Consider the following 18,539-nt stretch of genomic DNA (forward strand, 5'->3'; position numbering starts at 1 on the left):
GTCTATGACTTAGTAATGATCAAATTGCATCTCCACTTGTAAAGAAGGATAGACTTCGGAATTGTTTTTCTTGTTCTTTTCTGCTATTTGCTTGTTCTCTTATGAAACCAAGCACTTCTGAAATGTTCCTAAATCCTGGTATTATAAAGCGGACAAAAATCTCTACTCCTTTTACTGGTGCCATGTTGAGATTAAAGGAAAAGAAGGCAGGGTAGTAGTAGTAGTCCCAATTTTTTTTTTCTGACAAGTGATAACAATATCAAGGTTTTGGACAAAGTTCAAATTTTGATAGCTATGGTGTTTATTCTGTAAACATCCCAGGCTTTCTCAGCTGGTGGTTAGAACTATGGCTGTATTTATTACTTTACCGTAGTTGTTGTAAAAAACATGCAGCGTCTTTTTTATGACAGATTGTGTATACATCGGGAGCTGTATACTTAGTAGTTCTGACCTTGTACTACCAAGTAGGGATTACCATATTCATCATAATAAGCCCAAAGGAGGATCTTGATGTGGGAACTTTACACAAGTGAGTGACAAGATATACAGAGGTGACTAGTTTAAGGAGTGTGTACAAACAGGTGAATAGATTCAGGAGCATTATACGCAGTAGTGACTATATTCAGGTAAATGCACAAACGGGTGTACAAACGGGTGAATAGATTCAGGAGCATCATACGCAGTAGTGACTATATTCAGGTAAATGCACAAACGGATGAATGGATTCAGGAGCATTATACGCAGTAGTGACTATATTCAGGTAAATGCACAAACGGGTGCACAAACGGATGAATGGATTCAGGAGCATTATACGCAGTAGTGACTATATTCAGGTAAATGCACAAACGGGTGTACAAACGGGTGAATAGATTCAGGAGCATTTTACGCAGTAGTGACTATATTCAGGTAAATGCACAAACGGGTGTACAAACGGGTGAATAGATTCAGGAGCATTATACGCAGTAGTGACTATATTCAGGTAAATGCACAAACGGGTGTACAAACGGGTGAATAGATTCAGGAGCATTATACGCAGTAGTGACTATATTCAGGTAAATGCACAAACGGGTGAATGGATTCAGAACGGTATACAAGGGGTTGACTAGAGTCAGGAGGATATACAAGGGGTTGACTAGAGTCAGGAGGGTTTACAAAGGGTGACTAGAGTCAGGAGGGTTTACACGGGGTTGGCTAGAGTCAGAAGGATATACAAAGGGTTGACTAGAGTCAGGAGGCTATACAAGGGGTTGACTAGAGTCAGGAGGGTATACAAGGGATTGACTAGAGTCAGGAGGCTATACAAGGGGTTGACTAGAGTCAGGAAGCTATACCAGGGGTGACTAGATTCAAGAATATGTACAAAGGAATGCCAATTAAGATCCAGCAGTAGGAAGGAATGGAGATTTCAGTATCAGAAAATGAAGGGGTGTCAGTATTAGGAAGGAGGGCAGTTTTAGCATTAGGAAGGATAAATTATTGAATTTATCAGCACCTGTAGACTTTTATCTTAGTGACAAGGATGGATGAGTTATGGGAGATCCAGGGAGTCACGGACAGAATCTGAAGAAGTAAGGCTGTTTGACATCGTACAGCAGTTCTATTCTGTATCAACAGGAGCAGAGATGACAGACAGGAATGTTCTTGTTGTTTTAATCTGAGCAGGGGTTTCTCTCTGGAATTGATTTACTCAAAATTCTTCATATAGTTTTCCTGGTTCCTAGTGCAAATAATCCCAAGTATTTTGAATGTATTTTCAGTCTACAAATTTCTTTTTTCTTTTATTTTTTTTAATTTTTTTTTTCAAATGCGTCAGTAGTTGAAGGGAAGAAATATGTTAAGTACCCATGATGAAACATATGCAAATTGCTGTATTTTCTCTGGAGGCGTACAATATGATACTGGGTGTGTAGATTGTAAAATATGTCAGCGTGTTACAGTACCATGACAATGTTAGGAAAAGATGTCAACACAAATTATCTGTAAGTGTTAAATAATAACATGATATTTTGAAATATTATTCAATTATTTTGTCATAAAAATCAACTTGCTCATTGTGTATTTTTAACACTCTCTTCCTCCCAATTGATGCAAATCCTGGTGGGTATGTTTTTGAGTCAGAATGATGCAAGTGATTTCATACTACTAAAAAGTGCTTTATGGGGTAAAAAATGTAAATGTTTCCTATCATAACGATGCAGAATTTGAAAATAAACTCTCCACTGCTTTTATGATATTTGCATATTTTTGCCATAGAATGTATACATGTACATTTTACCTCATATGTGGGCAGTGGAAAAGATCTGGATTGCATTGGATCATAAAAGAATCCAAATTCTCATTCATCATAGCCATAGCACAGATATTTATAGTGTTTTTGTGGTAAGAACATTACAGCTCTATCCTACATATAGTACTGCAGTTTAAAGCATGGTAGGAGTATATTATGGATTTCTGTTAATTTTCAATCGAGATCTACCTTGTTTAAAACATCTATCTGATATCGATGAACTTCGGTCTTCCAGTCTGGTAGAAGACACCTGTAATCAGTATACCTGCCTCAGGTGAAATGTGATTACCTGTAAACAGTATACTGTCACTTATCACATCACCCACCTATTTCACCATGACACGGTATTACATAACTTGTTAAAGTTGACAATCATGTAAACCTATTGCTTCAGGGCACATTACAAATTACCATATATCCAATACACATCGCTGACATTTACTGAGGAGAAAACAACGAAAAAAAATTTGTTTAATAAATTTTGCCTTATCGGAAAATCGGGCAAATATTAGCGAAAAACTAATACCATATTTTTCCAGTAAAATGGTCACGATCTGTAATAGTAATTACTTGTCAGTAAAGTTACTTATGTCATTTCATTGTTGTACAATAAGTCCATCCCACTACAGTTCGGTGTTAATGTTTGATTATCTGCCAGACTTAATCCTAATCAATTAGGAATCAGGTATCGTAAATTTCCCAATATTTGTGAGGGTTCATATGTAAATCATATGTAAATCATTTGTAAATCATTTGTAAATGCAGATTTAACATATTGATAGAATTTATATTTGGGCATGCAGACAGGCTAATTGAGCAGTTTATTGACATAAATTTTGGCGTAGGTGTTGACTCAATTCTGAAATTATTCTTCATGCATACCTTATCAAACTTGAATCTTGATCCTGTCTCTGATGTATTACTGGTCGTTACAGAGAAAACCATTTATAGGGAGAAGTCATTAATTACCATGATTGCGTAATCCTTCCACTTGTGTCTGCGAATTTGAACTAAACAAATTAAATATTCATAAAAATGCACCTCTTATAGGTATTCAGTAGAATTCATTACACATCACAATTAGTGAAATAATTATCCAATTTTATTGATTTTCTTGGAAGTTTTTATGGGGATGATCAAATAATTAAATTTACAGTGTTTATACTAAAGTCAGCAAAGATGTCAGCTCAGAGTCCATCATTTCTACCAAAACTCCAATAGATATAGGCGGGCGTATTACCAGACATGGGATATGTTGAATAAATATGGTAATGAGCATATAGATTTAGGTGGATAGGCTGAAGGGTGGAAAATTTATCATTTTGTTTTTTTAAATAATATTTTCAATGTTATTTGCATTTCTGTTTTGATAATGTTTTTACAAAAATGATTCAATCATACTTTTTTATATCATGATATATTTGCTCATGGATTTCTTAGGGAAGTCTGTATTCATCAGGTTCCAGGCAGCAAAGGTGTGAATTGTTTGTGTCAGCTTAACTTAAAAATCAATACTTGATTGATGGGAATTATTTTTGGGATGTCTGATTTATCCAATGCATCAACATAATGGACACAATGAAAACAGATATTTCATAGCAACAAATGCAGCAGTCACATGGGATAAATTCCCTGTGAGAACGACATAACAGCTGATTAGTTTTGAATTTAGGATTAGTAGTAACACATAATTTGATTGGTTTAGACAAAAGTTGGTAGTAGTAACACATAATTTGATTGGTTTAGACAAAAGTTGGTAGTAGTACGCATAATTTGATGGGTTTAGCCAGAAATTGGTAGTAGTTACAAATAATTTGATGGGTTTAGCCAGAAATTGGTAGTAGTTACAAATAATTTGATGGGTTTAGCCAGAAATTGGTAGTAGTTACAAATAATTTGATGGGTTTAGCCAGAAATTGGTAGTAGTTACAAATAATTTGATGGGTTTAGCCAGAAATTGGTAGTAGTAACTAACAAAGGAATTGATTGGTTAAATCAGAGGTTTAGCTGTAGAAAAATGATTTTATTGGTTTACACAGAGGTCAAGTAGTAAACATCTTTAAAAATATATTTGATTGGTTAAACAGAGGTCGAGTAATACTTCAGTGTTGAACAGTTCTATAATGATGTTTACTTCTAGATAAAGATAACCGAATATTGTTGCCCCAAAAAACCTGTTATTCAAAACATGGCAAGATCAAAGGCAAATTTTACAATCCAAATATGTCGTGTTTTGATGCAATGATCTTGAACTTTAGATAAACTTCTGTATCAAATATGTGTAAACTGGAGAACAATATTATTTCTAGTCTGCAATACAGGTACTTCCAAGACCACATCAAATGATATCTGTACAAAAAAAATCAATGAAAAAATGTTTTCTTTTGAGTATAAATGAAATGTTATGATACAAGTTTTGCTGTCAGTGTAAAAGCCTTAAAACCATTTCACCATTAAACTTGTAGAATTTAGAACACCTGTAGGACCATAGTGACTATTACCATACATATCATGAAATATATACCCAGTAGTCGAACATATATAACCCCAAGCTCTAATTAGAGGGTGGGCTTATTGTAAGACAAATTACGGTAAAGCACTTGCTAGAATTTGTGTACTGCAATAAGTAGGCTTATTAACAGGCACAGGTTTATATCTGTGTCTTTATTGTGTGGTTATTTCTTATTGGTGATACGTCTGGATGTAAACAAAGCTGTTAAGGTTCAAAAGCTTATTGCCTCAGTATTTTGAACTAACTGTTACTACCAATTCTAGGGGTTTTTCTTCTTTTTTTTCGTAAGTTTGAAATACAAGAACTAAATTATCACTCCTGAAAGTAGGACAGAAAAACAAACTTTCACTAGAAAACATTTCAAAAAAGCTACATCATGTGATCGTTATAAGCATGTAGGTTTTTATAAATGACACAAAAAATAGGGCATGATTTTGTCTGTCCATTTTCTTTTGAAAGGTACAAGGGACATTTTCTATTTTTTTCCTAAATACAAAATTTGTTGTGAACCTACTTTTTCACACCACTAAGTAAGCACCACACTGTGATGATTATAGGAACATGCAGAGATCTGATCTCCTGGTCTTTGGTGGATTAAGATTACCTGATAAAGTAAGGCAAGTTGTTGACAAACACAGATGGAAAATTTGAAAGAGAAATGACTTCTAAATTTTGTATTTTAATCATTCTTTTGAAAATCAATTCCTGTTTTTACATTATTTCCTTTGTTTTAAGCGTATTAAATTTTTTTTTGATAATTTCTTAAATTGATTTTGTAGTGTAATGGATAGTATTCTGTATGTACTACTAACACATACGTGTGGATGTTGGAGTTCATGAAAGATATCTTCATTTGAAAAAAAATCACAATTTTTTGTATGAGTTAATTTTTTCAAGTTTTGCAAAAAAAAATATAATATGTTCATGATAGATTTCTTCATATGAAAAAAAAAATAAATAAAAATTATCCTGTATAGGTTAATTTGTTCAAGACCTATAAAAACAAATCTCTTATGTGTACCTCTAAGACAAGCTGACATTGAGTAGAGGGCCAGCTGTGGTCATTATCTCAGAATTGATGGGATCCTCTTTCAATTAAGTATTGATTGAACCAGCATAATTAGAAGTGAACAGGAAGTGTCCCACAATCACTTTCTCCACATAAGTAGGTCACACACAGTCAGCCCAATACAGCCTAATTGTCAGGTTTTTTCTCCACTCATACACACAGTACTGCATATTGACAGCTTATATATTTGTTTATGATACTTTCGGACTGACACTCTGGTGAAAGTACAAGTCTGTCATTGGTATTTCCTCGAAGGTAATGGCTCTTTCTACGAGGATATTTACTGCAGTTAATACTATGATCAACATTTCTGTCAGCTGTAGTTATTACAGGTAAGGGTTAAAACAGTCAGTTTACCTGTATGTACCTGTACAGGTATGAATGTGTAGGTGTAAATTGATTAATTAATAATCAATACTTGTGGCTATTTTTGTGTCGGCCTATTTTTTGTGATGATCTGTACTGTATTGACCAACACTGGTCGTGAAGACATTTGTAAACATACTCACTGGGATATAGAGACACAAAAAGTTGGAGTAAATTTGATTTGGTAAGTTATAACTATACATACTCTGTTCATCGTTGTTACGAGTAAGTTATAACTATACATACTCTGTTCATCGTTGTTACAAGTACCTTGTGAGTTATCGACTATTATAAAACGATATATATATGATTATAGTATTATAGATGTTGAGGGAAGGGTGGACACTGATCAGTTGATATCATTTGAATGGAAGGCAGGGGTTGGGGCTTATTTCTATGTATGATATACTTACTTTAAAAAAAAAACAGGATCTTTGCTCACACTTCTGAGCACCTGCCTTGGACCAGTTGTCCTATATAGAACATGGCTGCTGGGGAGATGGGAGTAGGGGGAGAGCGGTACTTACTCAGGAGGGAGCATATGAGTACAGCATGTGGCTACCGGAAAATTGGAACAAATAGCTACCACATGTGAGAAGTGACTCCCTTTAGCTGATCCTCCCACAGACAGATAGCCCTCAGAAAATACTTAGCCCTTCTTCAGTCATAACAGACTTAGGATGAGGGCTCCACATAGGGGGTTTACAAACATTGTTGGTCATTTGGAAGATTTCAATAGTTTTATTCAATGTTCGCTGGAATATTTTTTCAGCACTCATATCAGAACAGTACTGAGTCATTTTTCAGAGAGTGATTGGAAAAGAGTTGGAAAAAATATGATGAGACATAAATTTGAAATCAGATCTTCTGTAAAGTTTAGTTAGTAATAAATTAGATTTATTCTCCTGTTTGGAGCCTCCTTATCACATCTTCTCATGATACATTTTGGTGATCCACTTGTTTCAATAAGAACTGACGTGAACATCTTATTGGTAGACCTGTGTGGGTGCATGTCATGTGTCACATGTGTTATGGAGGTGATGGATGACTTGAGAAGCATGTTACAGATGTGCAGTCATTAATTCTAGGTGGTGCTGCTCTGAAGTGATGGCTATAGTTTACAGGGACACGCCCACATATACACGTAATACTGCTCTCAGTGGTTTGTTGTGTATTCACTTCACACTTGTATAATCCCCCTCCTCCCACACATCCATATCCCAGCCCCTACACACATCCCCACTCATATTTCCCCTCCTCTACACTAGCCTTTTCTCAGTCCTGTTTACAACACATGCTTCTAACCTTGCCCTCTGGATGTACCCTCATTTTATTACTATTAGGTCAACAATATTGTTAATTTTCGGTCCCAGTTGTCATGGATGAGTCTTGTAAAATGTTTAAAATGTCACTGTCTATGACATCATCATAAATTTATTGTATGCAAGTATTTAAATACATGTGTAATACATCTACATGATTATTTGTTTAACATAAATCTACAGGCAGGTCTCAAAGTTATATAGTTTAAACTTTCTCAAACATATACTGCATTTCTGTTGTGATTTATCACGAGCTTCCTTTCATTTGGAAGGACGGAAGGAGGGAGGGAGGAGAGGAGAAATGAGGGAAGGGAAGGGATGGGGGGGGGGGGGGGGGGGGGTTAAATACACTAAAGTATACTTTAGCAAGGATCATATAATGGTTTTCTGTTGAAGATCTGTTATTTCAGTATCAATGATATTTTCTCATGTATTTTAATTAAAGTAATGAACTATTTCAGGAAACTTTCCTTAATTCGGTCACTGTAAAAGTGTATGTTTCAACTAAAATTTAGAAATATGCCAAAGTATTGTCATGGATAGTTTAGAATTGCAGTGTTTTCTGGAACACTGATAGGTAAAACAGATATATCATGATAGAATTTCAAAATAACAGAAGATTATGGACTAAGTGAAAATTGTGCTCAATGCCTACACATCACTGTCTTTCAATCCACTCTTTACATTAACGAAGAAATAATATGTAGTATTTTGTAAACTCTAACCTTTGACCTGTCCTAGAATGACCATTAATGTTTACCTTGTTTATCACTGTTTGGATGAAGTAAATAATATCTAAATCAAATTAGTATGTAGATCCTACTGAAAATGAATTGAATACACCTGGACTTAAGAAATGTTAAGGATATTCTGTTGACTTATTAGCATATTTACCCCACATTTCTATATTGTTAGTCCAGATTGTGTTTGTTGATAACCAGATCAAATTTGGCAGTAATTATAGGTATAGATGCACAAACTTCACCACAAGCCAGGCTCCATTAAACATAAGAGAGGGTTATCTGGGGGTATTGTATAGCACAAACAACAGCGTCTAGCTGCACACTTGGCAGATCAAATGAATAAAGCATCTCCTCAGTCCTTTCCTTAAATCAGAAATCAAGTATTTTTTTAAAAATATTGTGACAGCATAAAACATTTATAAAAATCACCATTCAGATCATCTTAAAACGTTTCTTGAAATATAGAAATATTGTAAAATATTGATGTATTTGCAGTCACACTTGCCTTGAAGGAATTCATCTCTCTATATAGAGAAAAATCTTTGCATAAAGATCACTTCATTCATTTGCAAATTAGATACGATTGATAATAGTTGAACCTCTTTATAAAGACCTCTTTCTCTCTTCTGTGACCTTTATAGACAGGTTTCACAGTATATAAAGATACTGGGGTGGGCTAACTGATATACACAATTTTGTTACAAATTAGATTTTTTGAGTCACTCTTTCTAATACTTGCTGTTCTTTGAAATATTTCTGTGTATCTATAATTAAGCAAATAAAGAAGAGGACAGCAGTGATGTTGATGTGGTATCGATGCAGAAAAAATAAATCTATGTAAATATGTTACTTGATAATTGATCAGTTCACTCAGATGTTTGTAACTAAGGTACAAAGGCATGAAATATATTTTACATCACAATATGTAACATTCTATGATATCGTTCGCTTGTTAATACTTTTTTAAACAGATTTTTTCTTCAATGAAGATGATGATATGCTAACATATGAGAATTTTTGCAGTGTGTTAATATCAGTGATGGCCTACATATCGGTGGCAATGAATGGCAGCTTGATAAAAGAGCTAACTGATATTCATCATAAAATGAGGTAGATCAGACTGTTAATGAGCTTGTCAAGTTATGTCTCTGAATACTAAACGTTCATATGAAATAGTTTCAGAAACATTGCAGTGTTTGAAATGAGGCAGATAAATTGTCTGAATTTTTCTTGGCAAAACATTTATGGAAATAGAAATTTGTATAAATTTATTTTTCTGTGAATTAAGAATTGATTGCATTTAAACTGTATAAAGATGTTCTTTCCTCATCACATGAATTAATACTGATGATACCTTATCATTGTGTCCTGGGTGTTTTCTATATGACCGTTACATTTCTTTACATATTGATCTTTTAAGTCACATTCAGTCTACTTTTTTTACATTAAAACAGTTCCTTCCATATAATCATGTGCGTAAGCAAACAGTAGAAGAAAATGTATATTTTCCACAGGTGAAAATAACTTCGTGATCAGGTCTGCAAATCATATTATCTTCTTCAGTTATCCTATCAGAATGAATAAAATTATGCAGAATAGTTATTTCAAAACTCCAACATTGTTTGATTGTCTTGTGGGAATATCGCTGAGATAAGATGTAACTTTCTAGGACTTTTATGGTAAAAATTAGGTGTGAAGATCACATCTTGATCTCCTCCATTTTGTTGAGGAGATATAAATATATATGAATATCTTTAAATCTTCTCCGTTGTTCATCAGGAAGGCTTAAAATGTTTTTATAAAAAGGCATAAGTGTTAGAATTGCAGAAATGAAATGCACTTTTCAAAGACTTAAACTTATGAATGCTTGTAATCACTTGCAAGAGATTATAAAAAGTTAGAACTTATGTTGTATGTTCGACCACATTTTTTTACGCCAAATACTATTGAAGGTTTTGTATTGAAATAGAGGTTATCTATCAAGATAAGGCACAAGTTCAAGGTCACAGGAAGTAATAAGAAATTCCATAGTGATGATACAGTAGGTTATATATATATATATATATGCTGTTCTGCATCAGGGATCTATTTCTGGTGTAGGCATGCAAAGAACCAGTAAAATGCCAGTTACTATGGCGATATATATAACCATTGAATGAGCTCAGCATGTAACACAAATTTTTTTTCTTTGCGATTGATATGAGGTGTATAGAAAGATTTCCTAAGCTGTGTTACATGCTTCAAAGATAACAGATCAGGAATACAAATTATTTTTTCCAATATCAAACAATATTTTGATAGTGTTCCAAAAATCTATAATCTAAACAGATACAGGTAATGATGAGGATCCGGGACCAGCTAGAGGTTTTTGTCTAGTACAAGTTATCACTATAGTACTGAAGGAGTCAGTTTATTTGTGTGAAGGGTTTATCACCCTGTGAACAGCTAAGATCATCTTAATATAGGGTCACTTTGTGATTACTGGTTGCTTTCTCAGTGAACAACATATGGAAGGCCCGTTACATGCCTCCAGGACATTTAGTGTAAAATGTCTTACTTTATGACACAGCCATGTCAGCACAGACGAGGTCTGTCTCTCAACTTTCTCAAAGACACAAAACGCCACATGTAGAGAGGGTCGAACCTGATACCTTGGATCTTCACCTATGTATAGGCCATTGTACGCTGTAGCTGACTGAACTATTGCAGGAGGCAGATAACAAGCAGACATATAGATAAAACACAGATCAGACTTCTCTGGATGATAAGATGGTCCTTATTTTTTCCAAAAATTTTGTCTTGAGATATATTCACTAGTACTGGTCATATTCATTTCTAAAGTTGAAAACAATAAGGCCATGAAAATTTTTTTCTCAAAGTAATAAGTACTTTGCTGTTTGAGTAACATTGATGCTGAATGAGAAACATCAAAAATATAAAGTACATCAAATTCATAATTACTGATTATTGTATGTGGGATATCGGAGTCCTATAAAAAAACCCAACTTTGTGTAAGAAGTAATGTATTGGTTCACTGGGCTAAATATCCTGTAATAAGCCCACCCCTTACTTTGAGAAAGAAGTAATGTATTGATTCACTGGGCTTATTGTCCTGTAATAAGTCCATCCCTTACTTTGAGTAAAAAATAATTAATTGATCCACTGGGCTTATTGTCCTATAATAAGCCCACAACCCTGGCATTAAGTAAAAAGTAAGGAGTTGGCCCACGGGGTTTATGTGTCTGTAATAAGCCCACCTCTTACTTTGAGTAAGAAGTAATGTATTGATTCACTGGGCTTATTGTCCTGTAATAAGTCCATCCCTTACTTTGAGTAAAAAATAATTAATTGATCCACTGGGCTTATTGTCCTATAATAAGCCCACAACCCTGGCATTAAGTAAAAAGTAAGGAGTTGGCCCACTAGGTTTATGTTTCTGTAATAAGCCCACCCCTTACTTTGATTAAAGATTAACTTGTTGGCTCATTGGGCTTATTGTACTGTAATAAACCCACAACCCTGGCATTAAGTAAAAAGTAAGGAGTTGGCCCACGGGGTTTATGTGTCTGTAATAAGCCCACCTCTTACTTTGATTAAAGATTAACTTGTTGGCTCATTGGGCTTATTGTCCTGTAATAAGTCCATCCCTTACTTTGATTAAAGATTAACTTGTTGGCTCATTGGGCTTATTGTCCTGTAATAAGCCCACACACTAATTTTTAATTAATAGTAATGTATTGGGGTTTTTGGCTAACTTAATGCAGCAAGATACAAAACCATAATTGCAAAAGTTGACAACCACCATGGATATTTTAGATGTAAATATCCAAGTTTAAAGTTGGTAAGTCATCTTAGATAATTTATTCAGATAAAGAAAATGTCACGCTGAAGTGGAAGCAATATCTAATAAGTATATGGATATTACTGTGGTGATAGAATATAAGTATCAAATAAAAGTACCTGTAAACATGGTGAAATATTAGAGTATAGTTGTATAAAGACATAACATCTACTCAGTGTTACTTTACAGAATCCATCTAAATGTTTATGAACAATAACAATAAGTACTAAATCAGAAATATGTAAATTTTTCTAAAGTCTGTATTTCGTTGAACGGTTCAGAGCTTCGCCCCCACAAATCTTCGCCTATACAAAGTATATATTTATATAATCCTTGTACACACACAAACTTTCTCCTGCCCTAGCTTACATAGAAGTTTTCTACACAGCCCTGAATACACAGATCAGTGGCTGTTGGCTGCTTGTGTATCAGATCGGGCAAGACAGAATTAGTTTTACCTGGATCTGACATCTGTGATGCACGATAGTATTCTCACCTGAGGATTCTATTTGTAGCAAGACTGACCTTTCTCCTGCAAATTTGTTTGCATTTGTATCAGATTCTTGTAAGGACTTAGGAATCAGGAATTTTAAATTCTTGTTGTGAAGATTGCAAAGAATGTGAAATTCTAACGTTTACGAGTAATTCACTGTTATGTAAAACAGTGACATTTGTTAAATATTTGTGGGATTATCTACAGATCCATGATGGTGAGTTTGTTTATGAGACCAGCTGTTAACATTGGTGTCTATGCTGGGATTATGTTTAGTTGTAACTACATGATATGTTGTAATTTCACATGTGTCGGCCAGAACATGAAATCTCCACACATACCAAAATTCTTCCTTCAGCACATCAGCTATGTTTTTGATGTTTTTTGTGTTGCCCATCAGTGCTCTTATTTTAGACAGGAGTTGTTATAAACAAGACGATACTTTGGGTTTTTTGTATCTACAGGGTTGTACTCGGTTCCGGATATTTTCTGAAAACTTTTATATTTTTTTTTTTATGTAGGACATATCTTGACCTTTGTGAACTAAAAGCTGTATAGAGTTTAGTTTAGAAAAATAGTGAAGAAGGAAAAAGTTAGAAATGATAAAGGTTTACCAGGCTATTTATAGTGAAATGGAAGATTATATTTAAAAAAAAGGATCACAATTTAAATTTGCTATAAATCATTACATCTACAAATAAACTTTGGGAAACTGTTCATCATCTTGTTTTCGGTTTTTACCTGTTTAACACCTGAACTAATATGTCTTGTGACGTTGTATAATGATTATAAAATCGTGTCAAAACAACTATCTATAATGAAGAAGTATGAAGGGGGTCCATATGTAGTCTGTATCCCATTTACAGATACTTAAGTTCAGTAGAATTATCAACTAATATTATTTCATTGTCCTATATTATACCCACCCCTCTACTTTTCAATCTGACTGGATGTCTCTGGGCAAATGTGCAAGAACTTAAAAATAGAATGTCATTTCTGTTGGACCTGACTTTTGAAGATGCATGTCTGTTTGGTGTCCATGTCTGTTCGGTGTCCATGTCTGTTCGGTGTCCATGTCTCTTTGGTGTTCGTTCTAGACAGGCTGTCACTTTATGCAGGTAGACATTTCTGAGTTTCTAATGCCACAATGAAGTCACTTCGGCCACCTGACAATGCCACACAAGTGGCCACTGTTGCCGTTATCAACAACCATGAAGTTTTCTATGTTATGTAATATTTGTAACTTTATTACTATTAAGCACTTCTTCAAGTGGTCTTCATTTAAAATATATAAACATTCAACCTGCCACACCCACATTTCTGTAGTGAACTCTTCTGCCTTCTAATGTTGAACAGGAGTTCTCCTATTTGAAGGGAGGGGAGAATCATCATTTCCTTGTTGAAGTAGAACTACACAAGCATTTCAAGTGAGTTATCTGGAATGTGATGCAGATTTTTTGGAGGGGCAGGGCGTCTACGAAATACTTTTTTATACCCAATTCCTACGCTTTTGTAGCCAACAGAACACGAAACCTAAAAAAAATAAGTGAAAATCACTCTCTGTAAACTGCATTCCTGGATAATGGCAGGAAGCACTAGCTGTAATCTGTGTTGCATAATAATGAGTACACCACCATAAATTTCATATAGTGCTGACGTTGTGAAGTGTACGCCTTTTGTAAACCGTTTGAAAATAATTGACTGTATCAAAAACTATATTACCAACCTGCTCATCTATGTCATATAGCCATGTTATAATTTCATGAGCCAGTACATTGCTCTTTTCTGGGGGAAAAAATGAGTGTCATGGATTTCATTAAAGCATGAAGATAGGGATAATAACACAAAATTTTTTACTATTGAAGTTACTGTGATTTTATAAAGATTACTGATGTGTCGTTTTGTTTGATAAAAATGTAGGACATTTAGCTTCCTACGAAAATGAGGCCAGAGCTGGCTTATATCACCAATTATCCATGAAAATATGCTATAATTTTTGTGTTGTTTTGTATTTTTAAACATTTTAATTTGATACATTTATTCAGTGTAAGCAGGTAATTACTTCACTTTACATGTGAAGTCTACATGATAAGTAATATGTCTACATGACGACAATTATCCTATATAAACAATGAAGGTAGACTGAACATTACGCAAGTGTTGTAAAAACAGGCCTTTTAGTATGCAGAATATACCGTCAACAGTAACGTGGTTTGACCTTCTCTCTGCTATGTTTTGCAGTGTAAATCTTTGTTATACAGACAGTTTTGACAAATCAAGGAAACCATCTCGACACGATTCTGAAGGGAAAATAAATATTAAAGGAAATAAAGCTAAAAGTGTTTATAGGGCTCTTCTTTATTGAAATATGAGAACAAGGTCTCTTTTCATATGCAAATGATCACTGCATTTAATATGTAACTTAACTTCTTTGTCTGGTAGCAGTCTACCAGACTATTATTGCTATACATTTAATAAATGGACGCCCATTAAAAAAAAAACGAGAAAAAAGAAATTTTGATGACAATTTTCTTCCTCTAGCTACTCCGTAAATGTCAATGCTGCATGTATCAAATCACTTTCTGTCAAGGGTGAGTTGTGATATGATCAACAACATTTCACATTTCAGCATTTACTTCAATATCGCAATTTAAACTTCTCTATGGTGAAATTTATATAAAACGATGCATAAACCAATGAGGTCTGTTTCCATACAATACTTAATGTACATAGTGTATCTACTTCTAAATAAACATACTATAACCAAAACACATCAGTGAAAAAATCTCAAATGTTTTATTTCATCAATTTTAAAGTTAAGAATTGCAACAGACTTTGGAAAAGAATACAACATTTAAATAAGTGTTTGACACTGTTGAGACTTTCCTAGGACGTGGTGTATCTACTTTATAACCATAAAAGTGTGTTGCCAGGGTAACAATGATGCAGGCAGTACGTGACCTCTAGCGATATTTATAGACAATGACATTTTACGTAATTACATCTTGTTAACGTCTAACATTATTACCAGTAACATAGATGAGTAAGATATTTGTATTTTTTTTTCCTCTTACAAAATGAATCCTCAAGAATTTCATATGAACGTTTTGCCAGTAGATATTTCCTTGAAAGTTGGAAGAATCATGTTGTGGAATTTCATACCTCCTTTCCTTAATTTACCTTTCATTTTCAGGGCCTGTTTTAGGGCCTTCTGGTGCTGATGATTTGAGTCCCATTCCCAACTGAAATGATTTCCTAACTAGACCAAATTTCCAAAATTTGCAGTCTACTACAGCAAATTTCTGTCCCAATTCACCAATTTCTTCCCAAAATGAAGCTAAATGTCTCCACCCCATATCGGTGAAAAAAAATACCCGAGTTTGAAGCACTGTATCTTACTGTTATGTGGAATGAAGGTGATGTTTGCCAGGCATGTGTCATTATTCCTACTGGAGTACATATATTTTTTATACACCAAACCAACCTCTCTTAAGAAACACTGAAATATCAATAAGTCAGCAGAGATAAAATGTTAGGAATGTTGCACACTTTTGTGTACTTGTGAAATTGCCACAAAAAATGTTTGATGTGGAAAGATTTGATCTACCCTTCAACCATTGTATTCAGTACATTCAATACTACAATTACCTCCCCTTACAACCTTAGCAAAATTACAAAATTAGAAAGATGTTACCGTCACCTTTGCTTCATGATTGAGTAGGAATTTAGAAATAAATTTTATCGTATATTTTTTTACTTTTGAGGTTTTCTATTTATTTGTTTCTTTGTGTTTTTCAGGTGATGACATCGTGTGTTCCTCAAGTCAACCATGAGGTGGTAAGTCAAGAACTTTAATCAATAACTCACAACATTGTAAAATCAATATTGCTTATAGCATAGCACAAACAGAATTTACTATATGTCATTTACTAGTGTTTAAATGTCTAGAACCTTATGGAGGCTGATGATTATGTTTTGGCCTTTGATATTTAAATCCAGAGAGGGTGCTAGTTATTCACAGGTTACTTCCCAATTTTCGGGTACTCTGTGGTACAGCTAGGTAGACTTACACTTTATGATGAACCACTAGGCATCCTGTTAAAACCTAGCAGATGAGTCATATAGCATACTCACTTGGTAGGACACTGGTTCTTGGAGAACGTTTCTTGCTGGAGAATTTTCTCATCAGGATTTATAGTAACATTCTTTGTTTGTAAAATTTAAGGTTCACAACAAATATGAGGCTACTGACCAGAAAATAAATATTTTTAGATGTCTTTCTGATTTATGTAATCTTCTGTTAGAAATCTGACACAATTTAGCTGTAAAGATGAAAATGAGACCTTCTGGATATATAGCGATATTTTACCTAAGGCTACTTATTTGTATGCATACTAATCAGGATGCTGATTAGCTTGTAGATTTCTTGTCAAGAATAAACACTGACTTTCAGCAACCATAACTTATACTAAAATTGATTGTCATAAACACTCCCAAACTTTCTAAACAGTCCAAGATGGTGGCAAGTTGACCTCAAATACAGGTCAAGTTTGACCTGGAATGTACCAGTTGACACCACACAGGGGCCCTGAGGAGTGAAGGGCCTTGAGGTGACTGATGGTATGATAACTGTATTAGAGAGTGGTGATCGTCCACTCATCATCTACTTAATGTGATAAGCCAGGGGCATTGTTCAGTTAATAAGTCATCATCAAAGTGATTTTATAAACTTAAACAGTTAATAATAGTTGAAAAAAAAAGATTATCTCATAAATGATAAAATTTCATTTAAATATTCAATAAATTACATGTTTTATAAACAATCTTTGGTATTTTCATTACAAAAGATAAAAAGTGAAAAAAGGAATGTAGGAAACCCTTATCTGATTATAATTTCACTAATGTCTATAGCTGAAAAATTACAACCTAATGATGTGTCATTGTCCTCTAACCCACCCCTGACTTTGAGTCAGAGATTATGTTATTGACCCCTGAGATCCTGTAATAAGCCCACCCCTGACTTTGAGTCAGAGATTATGTTATTGACACCTGAGGTCCTATAATAAGCCCACCCCTGACTTTGAGTCAGAGATTATGTTATTGACCCATGAGATCCTGTAATAAGCCCACCCCTGACTTTTAGTCGGATATTATGTTATTGACCCATGATATCCTGTAATGAGACCTCCCTTTGACTTTGATTTAGAGATTATTGACTGGCCCCCTTAGGTTCTGTAATAAGCCCACTCCTGACTTTGAATCAGAGATAATGCACCAGCCCCTTGGGTTTGTTATAGGTTAAATATGGTGAATAAGATACTTAGATGAAATTCAAATAGTCGTTAAATTTTCTGAATAACATAACAAATATTCTGCATACAATCACGCAGTCAGATATAAAAGCTATAATAGGGTGTTGCGTAGGAAGAAAAATGCGGGATCGTTGCTTTTTGCCGCCAGTGGTCATTGAGAGGCTGGTTTAAACGACTACATCTCCAGCAGATCTAATAGGTGTCCCGAGGGTCAGATACTGGTAGCTGATTGTCAGTACTTACCTGGTAAAGCATTTTACCTGTGATATTGTCAGACATCTCGCATATGATTAAGGTCAATGTGACCTACATATGGCAACAACAACCGTTATGATTTTACTGTATACTTTGTTTTGTCACCAGAGTTATCTCTCAGTGTTTTGAAAATATTATCTTTTTACACCAATAGGAAAAGATATAGGTGAATTTTTTTATTAACTGTGAAATATCTGAAAAATATATTTAAACCTAGAACAGATCATTTTTGTTATTTAGTGAATTTAAATATTCAAATTCATAGCAATGTCTGTTGAATTCAGGTGCCATTTTGTCTAAATTACTGACATTAAAAAAATGTATACATTCCGATATGAA

At 34.2% G+C, this 18,539-nt stretch overlaps 1 protein-coding gene across 1 annotated transcript in view; it reads left to right on the top strand.

Annotated features, from left to right (window-relative positions):
* LOC132555421 (uncharacterized) overlaps nt 1-18,539 on the top strand; it is a 144,235-nt gene that overhangs the window by 41,839 nt on the left and 83,857 nt on the right. The window contains exon 2 of the mRNA XM_060219772.1: nt 16,432-16,470. Within this exon, the coding sequence (XP_060075755.1) occupies nt 16,432-16,470 (39 nt within the window). The remainder of the gene's footprint in view (nt 1-16,431; nt 16,471-18,539) is intronic.

Source organism: Ylistrum balloti, unplaced genomic scaffold, assembly GCF_031769215.1.
Source record: "Ylistrum balloti isolate Yb309-2 unplaced genomic scaffold, AGI_CSIRO_Ybal_v1 Utg370488, whole genome shotgun sequence".
In the NCBI taxonomy this organism is placed as follows: Eukaryota; Metazoa; Mollusca; class Bivalvia; order Pectinida; family Pectinidae; genus Ylistrum; species Ylistrum balloti.